Source organism: Anguilla rostrata, chromosome 4, assembly GCF_018555375.3.
Source record: "Anguilla rostrata isolate EN2019 chromosome 4, ASM1855537v3, whole genome shotgun sequence".
Lineage (NCBI taxonomy): Eukaryota > Metazoa > Chordata > Actinopteri > Anguilliformes > Anguillidae > Anguilla > Anguilla rostrata.
Window position 1 is genome coordinate 25,052,013 of NC_057936.1, and position 21,383 is coordinate 25,073,395.

Consider the following 21,383-nt stretch of genomic DNA (forward strand, 5'->3'; position numbering starts at 1 on the left):
AAAATACAAAAAAAAAACCCCAAACAGGAATCTTGTTTCAAAAATAAGACACTGTACAAATACCAGTAAATCAAATCTGATGACGTTGGTCAGCAGCCCATATTCTTTATTAACATTGTTTACTGTACGTGTTGTACAATCCCAACAGGTAAGGGTAAAGATAAGGTGGCACACTGCCCATGCTAACTGGGGCACAGACTTAATGGAAAAACCCTATTTCACTCTCCTTTACAGCCGTTACATTCATACAGGAAACGGTTAACTCTGTAGGTTGAGCATGATTGTTTAAACAACAGCAGTGTTCACAGGCCTCAGGGCCTCTGAGGCACCATCCCAGCTTCCCTGAGAAGGGTTCTTCACCAGCGCAGAAACACTCACACGCTCACTTTATACGCTGAGATACAGTACGCGGCTGAATTCACGGGGGACACGCTGTCCACCTGCCATTATTAACACTAGATAACATGTACATAACCACTGCGTGGCTGTCAATATGAATCAAGTCAAAGCAGATCATGGAGGATAACACGAGCATCTGTGACATTCAATGATTTCAGGCTGGATTAAAGGGAAGTGATTTACCGCTACAAACACATCCCACAATGCATTTCAGGGCTGTCAGGGACACGGGTCAGAAGGCTGGACGTCCTCTACGAGAGGCGGAGCCGCACAAACCTAAAAAGCCAGTCAGGCGAGCGAGCGTAGCGTAGCGTCCGAGCGAGCGCTCCGCTCGGGGTGCGTCTGAAGCCCAGGTGCGCTGGCGGCTCGCCACGTCGTCCCGGCGACGCCTCGAATTCCCGCCACAGAGGACGTCCGCCAGGCAGAGCGGGGCGGAGGTGCCACGCCCGCCTCCGCCGGCTGCTGCAGCGCCCCGACCGCGCGGGCTGCCCAGAGAGAGATTACGCCGAATCTTTAAAAAAAAGCCGTCTCATAGCAACCGGCCCCAGCCCAAAACGCGGGACGCGGGCACACTTCTAAACGCTGCTTGATCGAGCGGAAATTCGAGCTGGATGAGATCCGTCCCGTTCAGAGATTTTTAAGGCAAGTCTAAAAAGCTGCAGCATGGCGCATTTCACTGTTCCAGCGAGCTGAAATGCACATACACACCGGGCTTCTTTTAATCACACAGATGGACAGCATCCAGTGGGAAGCAGCGAAAGACAATCATTTCATAAATAAATATATCTTCTGATTTGGTTTTCCGATTTTTTTTTTTACAACGTGATTGACCCTTTTTACAAAATTGCAGGCATTTATGGCACCAGCGGACCACGGCAATACCTCTCAGATTCACTACCCACCCTGAAACAAAAAAAAGGCAAAAAAAAAAAAAAAAAAAAAAATCCTGGCTGAGGCGTCAGTGTAGTGTGACAGACGGGGGGGGGTGCAGTGATCTGATCTGACCTGACTGTGAGGGGCACAGCCAGATCCCCCCCCCCCGTGTCACTGAGCGTGACTCTGTCTTTTTCGAGGTGCACCGGCCGCCTCGGTTCAGCTCAGTTCGTGGGGACACGCCCAGCCCCGCCCCGAGGACGGCGCCTCGGCCGACCGGAGCGGGAGGTGTGGGGGAGGGCGTGGCCGGGGGCCTGCTCTCCGGGGCGGAGGGGACGGCGGTGCTGCTCAGAGGATCTGCTCGGTGCTGGAGGCGGAGATGTCCAGGAGGCGCCACGCGGCGTAGGGGTTGAGCTCCTCCTGGTCGCGGCACAGCGCCCACACGTACATCATCCGCAGCACCTTCCCCTGCCGGGGGGGGGGGAGGGGGGAGTCAGGGCCAGCAAAACAATACTGCTTACCAACATCTCCCTTTCTCTCTCTCTCTGTCTGTCTTCATCTCTGTATCTCTCTCTATAGCTTTCTTTCTGTCCCTCTATCTCTCTTTGTTCTCTCACTGTTCCGTCTCTCTCGTTTCCCTCTCTCCGTCTCTGTTTTGTCTCTCTCTCTCTCTGTTCTGTTGCTCTCCCTCTGAGGTCTCCTGTTGTTTTTAGTGCTAGGGTGGGGATGATGGTGACGTATTGCTGATTGTGAGACACATGGGATGTGACTGTCTGTGCCAATAAAGGCCTTTTTAAATCATCAACACCGTCTCCGTGTCCCACCTCTATTTAACCTGCCGGTTCTTTAGGAGCGACATTAATACAGTCATTAGCTCTATATGAGCACATGGGATTCGTGACCGGTTGTTTCACAGGTCTCAACTGTGTCAATGTTTTGAAATCCCAAAAATCTCTCTCTCTCTCTCTCTCTCTCTCTCTCACACACACACACACTCTCTCTGTCTCTCACTCTCTCCCTCTCAGTGTCTTTGCATTTCTGTCCATCTCAGAGCCATCAGTTTGGCAGAAAAGGTCGTAGCGTTGGAGGAGACGCGGGCCCATAATTCAGCGGCCGCCGCGCCGCTCCAGACCGCCCGTGCGCCCGCCCCCCTCGCTGTCAGACGGCGCTCGGCCTCCGCACGCCCGTCCGAGGTGCCCCTGGCGAGCGGGCGGGAGGACGGGCTGGATTTACAGTGAGCGCGGCATCGTCACGCTGCCCGGCGATCATCGGGGCGATGCCAGCGCCCGGCCCCGTCTGGCTCAGCATGAGCGAGCCGGCCAGCGCCGCCGCCATCAATCACGCCGAGCGGGGATTACTTCACCCACGCTCGCGTCCCCACACGTCCCACAAGCCCCATTACGGTCTGAGTAACAGCCGTGGAGGGGAAGAAAAGAGGGGGTTGTTCAGCCACTGAGCCACCCCTTTCCCAGCCACGCGTCAGCTGCGGGGCCGAGCTCCGCGCTCCCCCACCCCCCCGCGCCCGGGGGCACACTCACCGGGTCCCCCTCCACCACCTCTCCTTTGGGGTTGCGGATGACCATGACCATCTGGGCCTGGAAGGTGATGATCAGCACCGGGCCCTGCTCCATCATCTTACCCATGGCCAGCTGCAGACACAGACACACACACACACATACACCCACCCACACACAGACACAGACACACACACACACACACACACACACAGACACACACACACACATACACCCACCCACACACAGACACAGACAGACACACACACACACACACAGACACAAATTGGGCTGTTACACACACCTCTTGAGGCTGAAACAGAGGAGGCTGCAATCTTACCTCTAATCTGATCATTTCTCTCAGCTTTCGTCTGATTGACCTGATAACAAGCCTTGGCATTTAGCAGTATAATGGGTATACAGTTACAGACAATATCCTGTTTCTTTTAATTGGATCTCACATAGTAACATTACTTTTCTTCATGTTAGAGGAATAAAGTGTTAAACGAAGAGGTGACATTCAGTAAAACCATTTTAATCATACTAAGTAGGTTTATGGAATAAAAAAATTTGAAAAGGTGACACAGCCCCTAGCACAAGCTTTGACAGTAAGAAGCAACGATGACTAGTGAACCAACTCCAATCCTGGGAGCAGTTCAATTTCAAGAGCTTATAAAAAGTGTCGATTAATGACATCTTAAAGGATGTAACCAGAATATACAACTGAAGGAAAGGGAATTACTGCCTCCTGGAGCAGTCTTCAGCTAATTAACGTGCTGACTGATAGTCAAGCAAAGCAAACTAAATCAAGCTAAGAGAAATGATCACCTCAAAGGGTATAAGTTCAGCCCCAGGATCTGCCACTGCCTTACATGGTTAAAGGAACTGCCTTATATGGTAAAGGAACTTAACACAACGGAGCCAAAATTATGGACTACGCTCCCTCGAGACAACAGACTGGCCCTCCATGGTGGTGGTTGAATCCAGTTTTATAAACCTTTCTAAGACGGAGTAGTTTTAATTACGTTTATTTTTATATCTTTATTTTTACTGGCACATTCTTACTGCTGTTTTTTATTGAATCTGTGTAGCTATTTTAGTGAGTCTCATTTGTTTCATTGACTCTTTTATTCTGCATGGCGACATCTGTTTTCTTGCCTCGTTTTATCATCCTTTTCTATTTTTAATCACTTAAATGCTAAATTTATGCATGGCCGGGGCATTAAATGAAAGTATTATTATGGCTCGCGTTCTATGAGCTGCAAACTCCATAATGAAGCAACTGAAGAGGCACAGACAGCACAGGAAAAGACCCTCACAGTAACAGCTCTGTGCAGCAGGCCCCATACTGCCCCAGTACACCAGGGGCATTTAAACATGCAGGCCCCATAGTGTCCCAGTACAGCAGGGGCATTTAAACATGCAGGCCCCATAGTGCCCCAGTACACCAGGGGCATTTAAACATGTAGCCCCCATACTGCCCCAGTACACCAGGGGCATTTAAACATGCAGGCCCCATAGTGCCCCAGTACAGCAGGGGCATTTAAACATGCAGGCCCCATAGTGCCCCAGAACACCAGGGGCATTTAAACATGCAGGCCCCATAGTGCCCCAGTACAGCAGGGGCATTTAAACATGCAGGCCCCATAGTGCCCCAGTACACCAGGGGCATTTAAACATGCAGGCCCCATAGTGCCCCAGTACACCAGGGGCATTTAAACATGCAGGCCCCATAGTGCCCCAGTACACCAGGGGCATTTAAACATGCAGGCCCCATAGTGCCCCAGTACACCAGGAGCATTTAAACATGCAGGCCCCATAGTGCCCCAGTAACCAGGGGCATTTACATGAGGCCCATAGTGCCCAGTACACCAGGGCATTTAAAGCTAGTCCCAGTACACCAGGAGCATTTAAACATGCAGGCCCCATAGTGCCCCAGTACACCAGGAGCATTTAAACATGCAGGCCCCATAGTGCCCCAGTACACCAGGAGCATTTAAACATGCAGGCCCCATAGTGCCCCAGTACACTGGGGGCATTAGAGCCCCAATACCCAGGGAGCATTTCACACCATGAACACAAACATGATTTTGGTGCTATAGGAATATATATACGGAATATTTGAGCTGTTCTTTGTTTATGCTGCTCTTGGCTAGGGCCCCCTCCTGAAAGCGACGTGTAAATCTCAAAGGGACTTTTCTAAAGGACAGCCAAATAAATAAACAACTACTTTTGAGCAGAGACATTCAAAACTGAGCGAACGTGGTCTAAAATGCAGGCAGAGGCAGAAAGCGGGGTTAAGTGGAGCCAGGGCCCGTCAGTCACAGACTCACGTCTACGTTGTCGATGTCCAGGATCTTGGAGTTGAACTGCAGCCCCATGGCTCTGGCCTGCTGGATGGGGTGAGCCAGCTGACTGTACGTCTACGGTGATGAGGAGACGGGCTTTAACACTTTGAAGAGCAGATTTATTTGAAAAGTTTTACATCAGCATTAGAATGTTCAGCTAACATTCCAATCACATATCTGTGATCTTACACCTTCAAGGGTTAAATAAATCCACTAACCCCACCTCAGAGAGAGCTTACTGAACGAGATTTGGCTGAACAACCACCATAACTAATTTACTGTCTATTTATTCCCAGCCTTCACAGTTAAGCCTTTGTTAGCTAGGAGAGTAAATATGAGTAAATGAACAAAATCATCTATGCAAACATAGCAGCACTTACAGCTTCATAACACCAGTCCTTCAGAACGTCCAGCTCTCCACGGTTCATAGACTGAAATCACAGGGGAGACTGTGTGAGAGACCCATATCTATGCAGAATTCCATCAACAGATTTACTCGACGTCCCTGAAAATACGCTATGACAACTAAGAGCACTGCTAAGCAGACGTCCCATGGTGCACTGGGAGAACCGAGCTGGCCTGCTCACCTCTAAGATGTTGGGGATGATGTCACGTTCACACTGCTTCAGGAAAGAGTCTTTGTCGAAGCTGGGATCCACTTTTAGGATTTCCGTCAGCACCTCAGACATCTCCGTCTTGGAGAACAGGCCGCCTGCTCGGACAAATGGACGACCTCGAGATCACGGTCATGAAAACGTCCTGGATATAACCAGGGTCTTCTCATGTCTGAATCCGCGCGCTAGCCTACTATTGAGCGTACAAGTATTAGACAAGTTGTACACAGCTTGTACGCTCAACAGTATCCAAGTGTGCTGGTCTTTATAGATAATTTCACATGTTGAAAAGTGGATCATTTCCCAAGGATGAGATCACTGAAAATAACGAATTCACCAAAAATCAGCCGAGTGCTGACTGGGGTGTAACCGTCTGATTTGAGGGAAAAATGTAACACATGCACCAGAGGTACTGCTGATGAATGGAGTGGGGGGTGTGGTGGTGGGGGGGGGAGTTTACCGATGAGGTCGGTGACTTTGTCGGTGACGGCCCGCGAGGCTCTGATGAAGGTGTTGTCGCTCTCGTCGTATTTCATCTTCATCTCGAAGAACCCTGCGGGAGACACGCAGACGGCCGTCACGCCGGAGCTCGGCGCGGCTCTGGAGTTCCCGCTGAGCGGCCGAGTCCCCGCTTCCCATCTGCTGCCCCTGCCAGCTGGGCACCGCCGCGGCCTCTGCCCGCGCTCGGGCTAACGAAGCCCCAGGGTGCCGCCGGGGCGCTCGGTCCGCCACCGCTCTGGGACCCGGCAGCGGAAAACAAGACGGCGGGGCGGGGCTGCCGCTCGCCTTTTTCCAGAGTTCCGAGTCGCGAATTACGAGCCGCTTCACAAACGCTTCGCCTGGTTACATCTACAAATACAACCTCTGCCCACGATGCAGCCTGAATGCTGATTTCATTCTGACGTCTGCTGGAGGTGGCTGGTCAGAAATTATGGTGCTACGCAACACAGCAATGTTTTCAAAATTAATTAATGAGCAGCTTTAGCACCGCCAATTCAACAGGGTGAATGACTCCCTCCCCGAATTTGAGCAACACTGCCACCCTAACCCCCCCTCCCCCCGAAACTACTACTATCCCACCTGACCCCTGAGACTGTCGGTGCTCCCATTACCCTGTGCTCGTTAGCGGGGCCTCATTAGCTCCAAGGTTAACGAGGCTTTAATTGGATCGGGAGACTGTTCACCATCTTGCACTAACCATCGCACCTGCTCCTCAACTGTCTCTACCTGTATCTCCAAGGAAACGGCTTCTTTCTGGTTGACTACAGTTTTGCTTCCAACCTCCTCGGCATCAACCACCATTCTGAGGTCTCATGTGGGGAATGCAGCCATTTACTTGTCTATTGGCTCAACCTAGTGGCCAAAATTGGTATGACATGACCATAATATCATGAAGCAACTTTCATTTCGGTCAAATATAGCCCACAGGGATGATGTTACATTTAGACTTCAGATGAGACTACTAGTGTAAGTGAATGCAAAGTATGAAAACTTGACACATTAATACATCTGCGTACAATGCACACACTTAAGGGAGAAACTAAGGAAATAGAGAATACTCTTACTGTTGAAAACCACGTTGTTGTCCTTGAAGTCCTTCCACTGCTGGTACCACTTTGAGTCTTTGTGGAGTACAACACCCATGGCTTCCCTGAAATGAGTTTGAACATCAACATTCTGCCTTTCAAAATAAAAGCAGCACTATGTGACTTCTGGACCACCTAAAAGCATAGGCCCAATTAGCACATTCAACCTCAAGCACATAAGCTAACCTTTCCATTGGTTATATATCACAATGTGGCACTAAGATTCCTGGTATACAGCAAGACTGGAGCTTTGGGGTGGCAGTCCCAGCAGAAGCACCTGCTCTTCGTGAAGTTAGGCGCCCCATGGTCTGGAATCAATTCATGACCTTGCTAGCACTAAATTGAAAGCACAAGAACATTACGAGGTGACATAACTGGCCAATGTGGCAACATAACGGACCACTGTGGCATTTAAACAGAGTTTGGCTAGCAGGATTTCGCCTTCCTAAACACTGAACCATGCCTCCTCTGATTGATCAGCTGGGAGATGCTTCTCATGCGTCCTCCCAGTACGATGATGTCACAGCAGTGGGAGTGGCCTCGAGATATGTTCAGTAAACGGAACATAATGAACGCAGTGCAGAGAATACAGAGGACAAATGGTGGGCGGGGACGAACGGAGGGAGACCTACTCATTGGCTTCAAAGACCTTGGACTCGCTCTCCCCGGCCTTGGACGAGAAGTCGCTTCTCTTCCGTAATCGGGTTGGGGGCCGGTAGGGGCCACTCTGTCCCAGGTCATCGATCTCCTTCTTCACCGTCTCCATGCCCTGGGACCACAGACAGGTGAGAGAATCATCAGCCACAAAGCCACACAGCAGTAAAGACCTCCAGGGGACGTTCAGCACACTGAAACTGAATATAAATGACTAAATGAGCCAATTGTACAAATATACCAGCCAACTGAAGCACATATTTCCATTACGATTACATCCAAATCTTCCAAGACACGAGTAGTAAGCAGAATTTACTTGCTTATCCAAAAGTGCCAAGTATCTGACATGAAGAATTACCAGCAACTTTGCATTCCCACAACTGCCTCTTCAGCTTTTAGGAAAATGACCCTCTAAGTCTAAAGCAATAAATACAGCCATCTGAAAATTACAATTAATGCAGTTTGGTGTGTACAGAATCTGAATGAAGACACATCATTGTACTCTTTTTCAGCACACTGTCCCATCTAAGAAGAACACACTTACGGAAGCAGATTCTGCTCAACTCAACTGTCGGAACCGGACTCCTGTTGATGGAGCACCAATAAAAAGGCTTTATAAACTAACTACTGAATAAATGACACAAAATGTATTGGCTCATATTTCAGGCACAAAATAACATTCAGTTGTATTTGCAAGATCATTCAACCTCAGCAATAAACTTGATATGGTTACTGGTACTCCAAAAGCAGCTGCCAGGATCAGGTTCAAAGTTCTAACCCTGGCCTATACTGCAGCCAACAGGACAGCCCCCACCTACCTACAAGACATGATTCAACCCTGCACGTCAGCTCGACCACTCCACTCTGCTGCAGCAGTGCGACTTGCACTCCCCACCATCCGGGTGAATGGTTCTCGCTCGTCCCGACCACGGAGCTTCTCCACCCTAGCTCCCCAATGTTGGAACAAATTCCCCATTCCTCAATGAACCACCAAGTCTTTGCCCATCTTCCACTGTGGTCTTAAGACACATCTCTTCAGACTGTACCTGGACTAACTATCATTACTCTGCAGAACACTCCCAATCAAGGATCGCTCTTATCATCAGGATTCTAATCTGTTCCTGTAGCACTTTCATGTTACTCTTGTATCTCTACCCAGCAATTATATTGCACTTGTATCGTTATATAGCTCGTCGTCATGTGTCCTAGTTTGACTTACCATAACTTTCTGACCTAGCCTATGCTTACTGTGTGAACTGGACTTAATGTGTTCATGGCTTTGAAGAACTGTTACATGAGTATTGTACCTTATTGGACCAGGGGATACAACTCCCCAATTTTACAAATTGGGCCAAATAACCTCCCCCCCAATAACACAGAATGATGATAAGAAAATGTAATTTACTGACCAATGAAAGATGGTGATTTCATGTTGTGATTTGGATATACTGATCAGTAGTCTGAAGTACTTACCCCCGAGAATTCAACAAAAATGACTATTTCACAGTTGTTCTTTAAAAACAAATTATTCTGGGGCGGGGGGGGGGGCATGCCCCCTGAACCCCTTAGAAGGTTCCACTTCTAGGGGTCTATGCGTTTCAGTCCCCCGTCAGTATTCAATCCAAAGTTACACCCCTGGGCAGACTACTCCAAGGGTCATACCTGTGATATGGCACGGAAAGCCCCACTCTTGCCCAGCCTCTCCCCGCTCTTGGACACGGACTCGGCCGAGTGCTTGGCCGTCTTGGCCGCTTCCTCCACTCCCTCCTTGATCTTCTTCCCCAGGTCGCTGCGGCTCACCTCTTCCAAGCCCTGCAGGTCAAACCGCACAGGAGCCACATCCTGAACTCAACGCCAGGACTCACTGTGCGCTCGCACGTCGCTGACATATTAGATTCAAAAGCAGCAGTTTGAACAGACGTGCAGTAAATGCTTGCGCTAGCTTCAAGAGCGGTGGCACTGCAACGTGACATTAGCGTCGGTAGGGCTCACCTCTTTCACAGACTCCGAGAACGTCCCCAGCTTCTTCTTCAGCACCTCTGAGGTTTTCACAGTCTCAGACTCTATAGTTTTCTATGAGCATCAGAGGAACGAGGGAGAGAGACATACTCAGAAAAGCCACTGACATCAGTTGCCATCTCTTATGAGACAAGGCATATTCATGAAGATATGCTAATGCCTAATAGAATGACAATATGGTTTATGCTCATATACAATTGCATGTTATTTGCAACAATACTAATGACAAATTTTAGGTGGTGCCAAGACATTTTACCCCAGAACACCTGAAAACCTGTTAAATTATAAACAGCCCAGAGCTTTATTATTCCTTCCTGTTCTGAAATGCATTTGTTAAGATGAACATTAAATACGATGGGAGAATAAGAATTTGTCACCATATTTCTGGGTTTTTTAAAGGAGTCTAACAGAATGGTGGCCGCGATCCGTGAGAGCACAGTGTAACTGCTCTCATTTCAGTTTGTGTCTTAAGAACGAGAGTCAACCATCACTTACATATTTCCTCCTGGCCTGCTTGAGCGCTTCAGATTCTTCCAGCTTCTTCGCCTCCTCACGGAACTTCTGGATGTTCTCCTTCATCTCCTTGTTCTTGCTAAGCTCCTGTTTAAGGGTGTCCAAGAACTCCCCAAAAAAGCCCTTGCGACCTCCTCCACCACCTGATGCATACCGTACCTGAGAAAGCATACCAACTTTCGAGCATCAAATAGGTTCCTGTCTAAAATGTTTTATTTACCACAGCCATAGGCTGTGTAAGGTTTAATATCTCACCCATAACACACATTTATGAAGACTGGTTTGACACAAGTAGTAAATAATGAACCTCATAGAGACGCTCTTAAACACCCTCCCGTAGTACATGCAGAAAGGCAGTTATAATCATAAAGACATAAATCTTTTGTAAAAAACATGAGAAGGGTACTGTTACCTGTGAGGGGATTGTGAAGGACCCACATATCCTGTAGGCATGACTTCTGTGTGTGGAGGCATAAGAACAGGTGGACAAGAGTATACAGCTCCTTCTGACACAAAGCTGGGAAAAGCAATACACAGTCATATGTCATGCAGAATACAGTCAATCTGAAAACATTTAACATAAAAGTCTTGTGTAAATTAACTTGTATTAATAAAATATCACATATAAAAATGCTACACAGCATTGTTGCTTTTTATTTGGATCATTTACCGCTTGTCCACTTACATTCATGTGACTAAGTACAACTAAAATTCAATCTCGACATGTTATTACATTCGACCTACTTCAAACAGAAAATATTCTATGTTATGTTAGAATATGGTGCTGCTGTAATCCACAATTCTCAATTAAATTAGCCGACACGAGTTCTCTGGCCCGTGTATTCACTGGACCTCTAAATGAATTGATAAATTGTTTCCAATGTACATGCTAAAGAAGAACTATCTAGTCTTAGGTAGGCTGAAATAGCTTGTTTCTATAGAAAGTTGTATTTTTGAAAAGGTCGGCCAGAGACCGACAGACAACCACAATAAGTAAAAGTAATTTTCAAGCTTTTAATACATTACTTTTCGTTGAAAACACATGTAACGTTACATTATTTACTCACATTGATGTGAGGGTTAATCTTCAGACTTTTTACTTACTCGCCCAGGTCATGTTCTAGTTTAAATTACATAAGCAGTGTGATCGATACGTATGGCCATCACTGAATGGGATGTAGACAGACGGCTAACATTAGCCAACTAGCTAGCTAGCAATTCGAATTTGTTCATAACTCACTATCGAGAAATGTATCGAAAACTATGGAAATAGTCTAGGGGTTAGCCTTGAATTGGTTTTCTTAATAAACAATAAAACAGCATAACATCCCAAATTACGGCCGAGACAGACCGGCAAGTTTACAATATCAGATCAGATAAGCATTGCTTGGCAATTAGCTTGCCAGCTACATCGCATTTCTAATGTTATAAACAGCCTTTCAATTTGGTAATCGCTAAACTACCACATTAATATCCCTTGCGCTTTATTGAAATTGTGGACGAAAGATCAGGAATTAAAGACATAACGTGACAAAGTGCGAATTCTGACGAAATCTCACCTGATAACACTGACACAAGGAGGCCGCCATCTTGGACACAAATGCAGGCAGTGACCTTTTTCCCATGTGACCTTCTGACGTAATCACAGGGCGGACCGAAACCCCTAGTTTTCTATGTAGACGTGGGCACTGTCGTGTGCGTTTTTTGGACTGATACGATTTAACCTACCCTTTGCGTATGTTTTTATGGCAACTTTATTCGGGTTTGAAAGGGTGAATTACATAACTTTTACAAATGCTTTGCTGTCCAACTAGTCAGCGATAACAAATTGCACAACTATCATAATCGCTAACAATTGTCACACTGATGTGCTAGTCACATGAGTGATAACATTCGCAGCTCGCAAAATACATAAATCGTGCATTAATATTACCTTAAAATACTCATATTTATCACGTCAAATTTGAAAAGAAATGTGCTTGTACGTCGTGACGAGCTGGATAAACATGGTGCAAATACAGAGAAACTTTAATGACATTGCCGAGCTTTCCCAAAACAATTACTCCGCAAAACATGAAATGCTATCATTGGATACACTGGTATCATTTGAAGCTTCTGTAATTATGTTTTGAGGGGATTCATATCCTGGCGGAAAGTAAAAGCCAAATGTGACTTTTGGCCTCAATGTGTATGAGGGTTTATGTCTGTTTGAGCATGCCTAACCAATAAAATTGAAAAGAATTCAAAAGAATGGCCCAAGACAGAAGACTTCATACACTGGTATTTATTATCAAAACACCTTACATAGGAAAGGCAATGAAATTAATTCAAAGTGTTGAGGTTTAAAAAAAGAAAAAAAAGAAAAGTAAAATAAGATTTGGTCACTAAAAACTCGAGCAAGCAAAAACAAAAAGTACATATTCCTTGCAAAACTCAAATGCCTAAAAAAACATGGGAACAGATGGTATGGGGAAGACAACAGGAATTTCTGTCATGAAGGGGATTAGGCATTTCTGTCGATCCTGACGTCGATCTCTCTCCCATTCAACCTGTAGCCGTTCATGGTCCGGCAGGCCCTCTCGGCGGTCTCTGGGTTCTCAAAACGGACCACACCGCAGCCCTTTGACTTGCCATTCTCCATTTTGACATCAGCATACTGGACAATGCCTGCAAAGAGAAATAAAGGCATTAAAAATATCCTACAGCGCAGCCATGCTGTAACCCTGCGTACAGAAGGCAAACTAACATTCAGAAACGCAAGATTTCATGGATAAATGTTCTTACCACAGGAGTTGAAGGTATCCTTCAGCATCTGCCAGGTGAAATCAAAGGGGAGCTACAAAGCAAAGAGAGAAAGACACACATTACTCCACAGGATGCAAAAGATTTTGTTTAAACTATGTACTTTGCAAGGAAGACATCAAGTTTAAGGCACATTGATAAACTTAAGTTGTATAGCAAAATGAGTATGTTTGTGCGACTCCCCCGTATTCTTATCAAAAAATCTAGCATTATATTGGGGGCTCAAATTAACTTGTACTCACATTTCTGACAAAGATCTGGCAGCCTTTCCTGGGATTGGCACCTGCCCCTGGCCCACCTGCTCCTGCTCCACCAAAGGGGCTCCCAAAGTTTCCACGCTCCATCTCAGCAGGCCTGTCGAACTGGCCCCCCACACGGGCAGGGCCCATGCGGTCCATCGAGGGGCCCATGCGGTCCATGGTGGAGCCCATGCGGTCCATCCCGGCGCTGGGGAAGCGGTCGATGCCAGCGGACCCGGCGCGGTTGAAGTTGGAGCCCATTCGGTCCAGGCCCGAGCCCATCCTGTCCATGCCCATCGGGGACATGAAGTCCATCCCGGCGCTCATGCGGTCCAAACTGGATGGGCCCAGGCGGTCGAAGCTGGCTTGGCCAAGCCGGTCGACGTTGGGGGTCATGCGGTCCAGGCTGGTTCCCAGGCGGTCGACACTGGGCCCCAGCCTGTCCAGCCCAGACCCCATACGGTCATAGCCAGGACCCATCCTGTCCAGGTCAGACATGTGGTCCATCCGGTCCATCCCCATGCGGTCCATTCCTGACATGCGGCCTACACCGGAGCCCATGCCATCCATGCTGGAGCTCATTCGATCCATGCCCATTGAGCTACCTGCAAAACAAACCAGGGGGGTTTATGAATGTGCGAGCGTGGGCAAGTGAGTGTGTGTGTGAGAGAGAGAGAGAGAGAGAAAGATATGCACAAAGGATTGGTAAAAGCAGCAGGGACACAGTGAATGAACTCAATCCTAATATAGTACAAAATACAAACCTATTCCCCTTTCACTTGAGTCCCCAAAACTACGTCGTTGCATGCCCATGTCATTCCGGCCAAATTCACGGTCAAAGCCACCACCAATTCCACGGTCCACATCTGACAATAAACAAGTTTCATGTATTCGTACAGAGAACGGGAGACAGTACAGGTCCTAAGTGGAGAAAGGGGGGGACAGGTCTTCAGATGTTCTGGGACTTACCATTCATCCTGCCCATTCCTGAGGGTCCAAAGTGGTCCATGTTGTTCATTCCACCACGATAATTATCCATCCCTGCAAAAACCAAAAAGGATTCGGTGGGTACAAAAGTAAGTTTACATGGAGGCTGACCACTCCTGCTTTACAGTATTGTATTTAGTTTTCCATTTGAACACATACCTCCCCCCATTCTGCCCATGCCACCAAAGCCCATACCATCCATTCCTGCAAGAAAAGACACTTGTGTCAAAACTGCACTGGCAAACCAATTCATGTGCATTGCCTAAGAAACTCAAAAGCCAAGTTCCTCACCTCCAGGCCCCATGTTGCCCATTCCTCCAGCACCACTGCCACCTCTGTTTATCTGGTGCCTATCAATGGGCTGGCCACCAGGTCCCAGTCCGAGCCCAATGCCACTTAAACCACCTAGGACAAAAGATGCGGCCGTTAAAAAGATTTTATGAAGACCACGGCCAAGTGTGCAGACTTACTGCGCACGCAAACTATTCATTCGACAGAAGGAAGAAAAAAAATAAAATAATTTTTTTTTTTAAACTTACGGGGGAGAGAAGAAGGTCCCTCAGGGGGCCCAAAGTCTTCTTTTGGTGCAGATTTTTCATCCTGTCAGGAAGCAGGCAAGTCTTAAATCATTGAAAAATCCACCAAGAAATGAGAGGATAAATCTTATGGTCAAGCAGGAGCTACTTACCAGTTTAACATGCATGACCCTGTTAAACAGGAGCTGACCGTTGAACATAGCTAAGCCATCATTAAGGAAAATTCATTGGAAGAAAGCTTTCAATTAATCAAAATCAATGCAGCTGAATGGAAGATTTGATGGACAATACTCCACCAGCATGACAGACATGATAAAAGGATACAGACTGCTTGCACAGCTTCAATGGGCAGGTCAAAGGTCACTGTGGCCATTCCCCTGCTTTTTCCATCCTTGTCCTCCAGTAATTCAGCACGCAGTACAACACCAGCCATGCTGAAAACCTCCTTCAGCTTCTTCCAACCAACCTTGTAGTCCAGCTGTAATCAAGAAATTCCACATCAATTGACAACACAGTTGGGCTCATGTTACTCATGTTAATGCACACACAACAAAAAGCCAAACTACTCTCCACTTTTTCCCTCATACAAAAATGAAACTGCTCTGGGGATAAAAGATGCAAATGAACTGCCAGAGGACTAAGCCCATGTACCATTTGTACAATCAGAAGACCACTGCCAACTAAATATTTGCACATTCATCTGAGCACATTTAGGCTGTTCCACAATGACCAAAATTATTATCTGTAAACAAAAACACTGCCCCAAATCCAGACAGATGAGAAGTTTTAAAATTACAAGCAACTGCCACCTACTGAAGGGAACCCATTTCAAAATCTGGAAAAAAAAAAAAAAAAACCCTAAATGCATAGCAATGTCATTAAGTACACATTGTCGTACATTGGCAACAAAAACCGTGCTCCCAATCTTGCCAGCTTGAAGGCCGTGGATGATCTCGCTGGGGATGTTGGGGTTGTCCATGAGGCTGGGGGGAATGTTGACCATGGGGGGAGGAGGGGCACCGGGGCCCGGGCCCATGCCCATTCCCATGGCCATCCCGCCAGGGGGCCCCCCGCCTCCCTGCGCCCGCTGGGCAGCACGCCGAGCAAACTCTCCATCCGGGTCCTGCAGGTAGGAGGGAGAGAAGAAATAAGAGCACCATCCACAGAACAGAAAACTACAATCTGCAGATCAGTGAGCCTGCCACCAACACAGGATTGGTCAACACTGGAGATCCACACACCAACCCTAACAAAGCACAACTCAGCCAACAGCAAGAGATCTTGAGCCGCTAATTAGTAGAAACAGGCAGGGTTTTCCCCACCATAGAAAGGCATAGGCGCAGTGCCTAAGTGTTTTTGCAGAGCGCCTTAAGCAGTGCGATTGGTGTGTGACAGATGCTCATTGCCAAGCTAATCAAACAGGTGATTGGATATTTCTCTGTATCGTCAACTCGGGATGGTAGTTACAACCATCGACTCGGATGAGCAAGTTGCAAGCCATCGATAAGGTAAGCCTCAACAAAGAATAAATTAAGTATAAAGTTTCTTTGTTAGGGAGTAATTCTTCTGGATGTTAACAATAGCGATAGCAGAGAAGATAATGTAGCCTATTTTACAAATAAAGAAATAGCTAACCTAGCTAACTTACATAGATGTTCATCTACTGAATTAAGTTACGTTAGCCAGCGAAGCCACTTAGTTGACGTTACATAAAGATACCTCGACTGAACTAACCTTAGTATCTAATGTGGCTTGGTAGCTAAACAAAGTTAGGCTTATGTCCTTTTTCTGATGAAAACTGCAGGTCAAAGTGTTTTTCATATTTAAAAAAATGTTCCAAAATGTAGTTGAGCACTTAAGCCCTCTGAAAACCTAGAGAAAACCCTGGAAACAGATGTCAAAATATAAATCTGTAGGACCGTAGATCTCCAGGGCAGCTCTACATTTATGGCAGGAGTTAAAGATTTCTCAGAGACATGTGTATCAATAGAGACAGAACTTACAGCCACTGATTGTACGCAGCAGGATAATTCCTACATAAAACAGGTTGAAGATGCCTGAGCATAAATATGACTAGGCCACCTACCTCTTTCACTTTAAGAGGCCTCCCATTGAGGTTGTGCTTATTGACCTTCTCCACAGCAGCCTTCATCAGCTCTTCAGTCCTAAACTCAACAACCCTGCAGAACGGTCACAGGAAGCGCTTTGTTACACACCATGCTTATCCTGAGAAATCAAAAATTTAATTCAAGCTGAGTAGAGTAAAGGGATACTTACGCACAACCCTTCATTCATTGAAGACACCATTCCGGGGCAATGGAAGACAAAACAGCAGTTACAGATTAAAACAGGTTGATTAAATCTTAGAAAGCATTAGTTATAATTTACACATTAGGTATAGAACAGATGTATCATAAGCTTTAATTTATTCCATCTAGGTTGTCTACACTTATTTAAGAACCACAAGTACATTTTCCAAAGGACTATCAAACTGGAGATCAGCAATAACAATGGATAAACCACAGCAAGTACCCAGACTTGCCTAATGCCACAATACTACAACGAGCATAAGGAACGAATTACATACCGACCCGAATCAGCTTCCCACGAGAACACACATCTGAATATTTATTACATAGTAGATACAGGCACAGTAGTTGAATTGGAAACGTGCACCTGTACAACATCAACGATTTTAAAGCCAGCTTTAAAAAAATAAAAAAAACCACTGAACCACCATGTCTGGAGGATTGTACCCACTTCAGAGTCCAAGTTCCAGACGAAAGGCCAACAATGAAATGGGACCTCTGCTAACTGCAAGTCATTTGTGACGCGCTGTTCAAAACCAAATTGACTCCGCGGTCCAAAAAGATACCACCGCCCCCTCATCTATCACTACCGTACTTCACGGTGCCAAATACGGTATGAACGATGCCTTCTGGAGCTACACCCATGAACTGTTCCATGATCAATAGGTTTGAAAAAAACGTCAAGCTGGGAGAAAAGGAAACTCAAGCGTCGAACAAGGATTCGTCTCTTGCACTTACCCTCGATTTGCCTTCCGCGTCCGTTAAGTGTTCCACGTAAGTTACCTCACCCACTACAAATCAGATTCCAGACGACACAGACCAAGGGAGAAAAGCCAAGAAAACAATGGGGTTTAGAACACACATATACGGCCAGGTGTGGCCATAGCCTCGACCAGCAAGCCCAGGGCTGCCTACAGCCCCTCAGCCACACAATGCTAGTACAGGTCTACAAGAAGAAAGCTTACATCTTTGCCTTCTTCACCTGTCCTTGTGGAATTGGACCTTGTTAATGCCATGATCAAGTGCAATTAAGGAAAAACTGCAGACCAAGTCTTCAGTGGACTGAATCCCCTTCCATAGGCCAGCCCAAAGGACAAGTTCATGGTTCTAGGAACCATGGCATGTATGCTACAATCAACCCAATTACAACCCAAAACTACAACATGTTCAACGAGATCAAATGAACAACCTTTCTTCGATTCACAGCTTAATACGAAACAAGCAGCAACTTAAGAGATCACTGCACCACTTCAGCCAATGTTTATTCAGTTCTGAAGTAATTTTAAAGTCTGTTTAAAGTGGCCGATGAATGCAAAGCCATCAATCATGGGCCTACTAATTCTCGATTTACTTTGAAACATTAATGCAGGGTCAACCTTAGCCAACCGCAAACAATCCTGCAGTGAGCTAGACGGACAATTCCAAAGCTAAAACAAGGACAAGAATAAGAGGCAGCTTTACTTTGTAGACCTGCACCCAAAGAAATACCCAGCACCACAAAATGTAAGTCATGAGGCACGTTTCTGCTGAGACATCAGTAAACGTATGCTGTGCCCAACCTAAAAAAGAGAATGCAATTTAATACTACAGAATTCATACAAATGCTGCACAGTGCACTATACAACAAATTCCTCCAAAATCTTTGGAGAATTTCTTTTGCAATGTGCAAAGTATCACTGTCGAGAGCAAACAAGCCAATGCACCATTTCAAAATCAAAGCTGTTGCATTGTGACCAGCAGTGTCGCTGACATTTCATTTTACAACAGACAGGCGCACTACAAGTGCAGCAAGTATAGATGCACAACTTGGGCAATGTGTTTACATTAAATTAGCAGTGCATTACAACGCTAAACGTGCTGCTCAATATTGTGTTAGGCAGCACTGCAGACAGACCAACTTGTACTTAGGGCCAGCCACCACATGAAATACGCATTTTTTCTACACCGTGTAAACGGGCACATCTCAATCATGAGGCATGAATGTCACCCCAATAAATTACTGGTGTGACACCTGGAGGCAATGACACTCAAGGCCATATTCCCGATTTTAAAAAAATCTTCACCGCCAAAATGAACCCTCCATGAACCCAAAACACCACAATCAAAATGCAACAGGGCAAAAGTGTGAACGATAAACACGAAGAACCGCAATCACATTTTCAACATCAGTTCAAGGTATTAGTTGACCCATCTATACATTAGGTATAGATAACCACAGTCACACAACTCTGTGTGAGGAGTACAGCCAGAAAACTTGCTACTAAAGAAAGTAAGGAAGACAAATTACAGTAAAAAATCCTTCTAAAGAGGATTCACAGTACAATGTCAAAACCCATATTCACTTTACACCAGGGGCATCTACCTAGAAATAATTGAAGGGAATAAATAGATATAGTGGGATGGGTCCCCAAAATATCATTAGGAAGTTAAAAACTCCCAAATGATTCCTGAACATAAGTGCAGTCACCCCCAGCTGGCTCAAATGTGTTACCTTTTTCTTTCATCAGGTCCTTGAGAGCTTGCCATTTCACATCAAAAGGTATGTTGCTGACAAACACACGATATCGTTTGGATGGGTTGCCATAGGGCTCAAAGCGACCGCCTCCGCGCTTCTGGGGCCGCTCCTTCCTGCTTTGGTGTGTGGGCTTGCCGTTCACTTCGCTTTAAATAAAATGGAGAATAATAAACAGGTAATCCTCGATTGCATAAAGATTCACAAGGCGGTTTCAACATTCGCAAAGGAGCCACTCGGCTCCGCCCCATTACATTAGCAACCTCACATGACCCCTCCCTCCAAAAAAAAATGGGTCAGGGTTACGACGACCCAATCCACCATGCGACTACCTCAGTGTAGCCTTGCTAACACAAGGTACGTCCATTGTTCAAAGCAACAAATCCCAATAATGTGGTCACCTTTGGTTGGATAGCCAGGCGGTACATGGTTGCACACATTTTACACAAGATTAGTAGTCTACTATAATTAATATTATATTTGTATCAACACAGCAGCCCGTAATGTTAGACCAGCTAATTAACTAGCAAAATACCTTAGCTGACGTTCTAACCACCCCATGCAGTAACTAGGGTCTGCTACACAACCAGGAGAATAACGTTTGCCGATTTAGCTGGCGACTTAAAGAAACCCCATACAACCTCAGCGGTAGCTAACGTTAGCTAACAGCAGTCGCATCTAGCTAGCAAACATCCAAATCGGCATCTACGCAGTACAAACAGTCAAGTTAACGTTAACCGACCATTTTACATGATATGGACGACTATATTAGCCAACGTTAGTAATTTAGCCATATAAACAGCTGACTAAAGTGAATTTTATCACAATCGCAGCAAAACACGTACCCAAGGTAACAAGCTATTCGGCAAACAATGAACACGAGAAACTTACCCCAGGCCTGGTTTGTCAACGCCATCAGTCGACATTTTGGCGCAGCTTCTATTTAGTTACGTTCTTCAATTAAAAATGTAGTCGCTTGTTAACGTTCAGTTTCTAATTGTCTTAATAAACAAATGTTTTAATATAAATTAAACTATTGATGTTTATTATTTGCTTTTTAATTCAACGACGAGAGATATAATCGTTCACAAGGAAAACTACCACAAACGAAGCCGCTTGCTAACTAGCTACCCAAAAGTGAAATGGCGGGCAGGAAGCCTTTGGGCTTTTATCGACGCGGAGAATGCTGGGATTTTTTCTGACGCCACCTGGCTAGCTAACTAAGAAAAGGTAGAAGCTGATTGCAGAAATAAATATTGGTAGAGCTGTTCGATATATAAACAGACTAATAAGTGAGCAAGTAGTTCTATGTAATTCTACCAGTTCGTATGTTGATTTAAGCGAAACAGTTTTGGAGAAAGTAACCCCCATCCCTAACAATAGAGCTATGTGAAACCGTTACCATGACAACACGAACCAGCGTCACGTTCGTCCACTGAATGGTGGTGCATTTGAGCCGATTTGAGCCCTTTTCTACG

General features: G+C 46.0%; 2 protein-coding genes across 3 annotated transcripts; both read right to left on the reverse strand.

The window, feature by feature from the left end:
• Nucleotides 1-77: 77 nt before the first annotated feature.
• On the reverse strand, nucleotides 78-12,235 carry timm44 (translocase of inner mitochondrial membrane 44 homolog (yeast)). Its single transcript, XM_064331737.1, has 13 exons — nucleotides 12,080-12,235; nucleotides 10,933-11,037; nucleotides 10,503-10,679; nucleotides 9,981-10,061; nucleotides 9,651-9,800; nucleotides 7,967-8,103; nucleotides 7,314-7,399; nucleotides 6,209-6,301; nucleotides 5,722-5,846; nucleotides 5,515-5,565; nucleotides 5,120-5,209; nucleotides 2,811-2,921; nucleotides 78-1,740 (listed from the first exon to the last, which is right to left on the reverse strand). Exons 1-13 carry the CDS (start codon nucleotides 12,143-12,145, stop codon nucleotides 1,621-1,623), a joined length of 1,392 nt encoding a protein of 463 aa, XP_064187807.1. The 5' UTR covers nucleotides 12,146-12,235; the 3' UTR covers nucleotides 78-1,620.
• Nucleotides 12,236-12,789: 554 nt separating this feature from the next.
• Nucleotides 12,790-21,058, reverse strand: hnrnpm (heterogeneous nuclear ribonucleoprotein M). Of its 2 annotated transcripts, XM_064331736.1 has the most exons (16): nucleotides 20,797-21,058; nucleotides 19,885-20,054; nucleotides 18,132-18,184; nucleotides 17,362-17,369; nucleotides 17,171-17,264; nucleotides 15,983-16,207; nucleotides 15,409-15,562; nucleotides 15,237-15,286; nucleotides 15,088-15,148; nucleotides 14,840-14,953; nucleotides 14,708-14,752; nucleotides 14,531-14,602; nucleotides 14,326-14,427; nucleotides 13,565-14,166; nucleotides 13,305-13,356; nucleotides 12,790-13,187 (listed from the first exon to the last, which is right to left on the reverse strand). In XM_064331736.1, exons 1-16 carry the CDS (start codon nucleotides 20,829-20,831, stop codon nucleotides 13,024-13,026), a joined length of 2,001 nt encoding a protein of 666 aa, XP_064187806.1. In that variant the 5' UTR covers nucleotides 20,832-21,058; the 3' UTR covers nucleotides 12,790-13,023. The 2 variants fall into 2 exon arrangements, with proteins under 2 accessions (XP_064187806.1, XP_064187805.1); XM_064331735.1 differs by lacking the exons at nucleotides 14,326-14,427; nucleotides 18,132-18,184; nucleotides 19,885-20,054; nucleotides 20,797-21,058 and having other exon boundaries at nucleotides 17,362-18,087.
• Nucleotides 21,059-21,383: the final 325 nt, after the last annotated feature.

Coding starts and splice junctions, on each gene's coding strand:
- timm44 (XM_064331737.1), bottom strand. CDS start 12,145: ATGGGAAAAAGGTCACTGCCTGCATTTGTGTCCAAGATGGCGGCCTCC. Junction 9,801..9,980: donor TCTCGGAGTCTGTGAAAGAG/GTGAGCCCTACC, acceptor TTTGACCTGCAG/GGCTTGGAAGAGGTGAGCCG. Junction 6,302..7,313: donor CAACAACGTGGTTTTCAACA/GTAAGAGTATTC, acceptor TGTCTCCCGCAG/GGTTCTTCGAGATGAAGATG.
- hnrnpm (XM_064331736.1), bottom strand. CDS start 20,831: ATGTCGACTGATGGCGTTGACAAACCAGGCCTGGG. Junction 15,149..15,236: donor GGGTCATGCATGTTAAACTG/GTAAGTAGCTCC, acceptor GCTTCCTGACAG/GATGAAAAATCTGCACCAAA. Junction 14,753..14,839: donor GGGCAACATGGGGCCTGGAG/GTGAGGAACTTG, acceptor CTTTTCTTGCAG/GAATGGATGGTATGGGCTTT.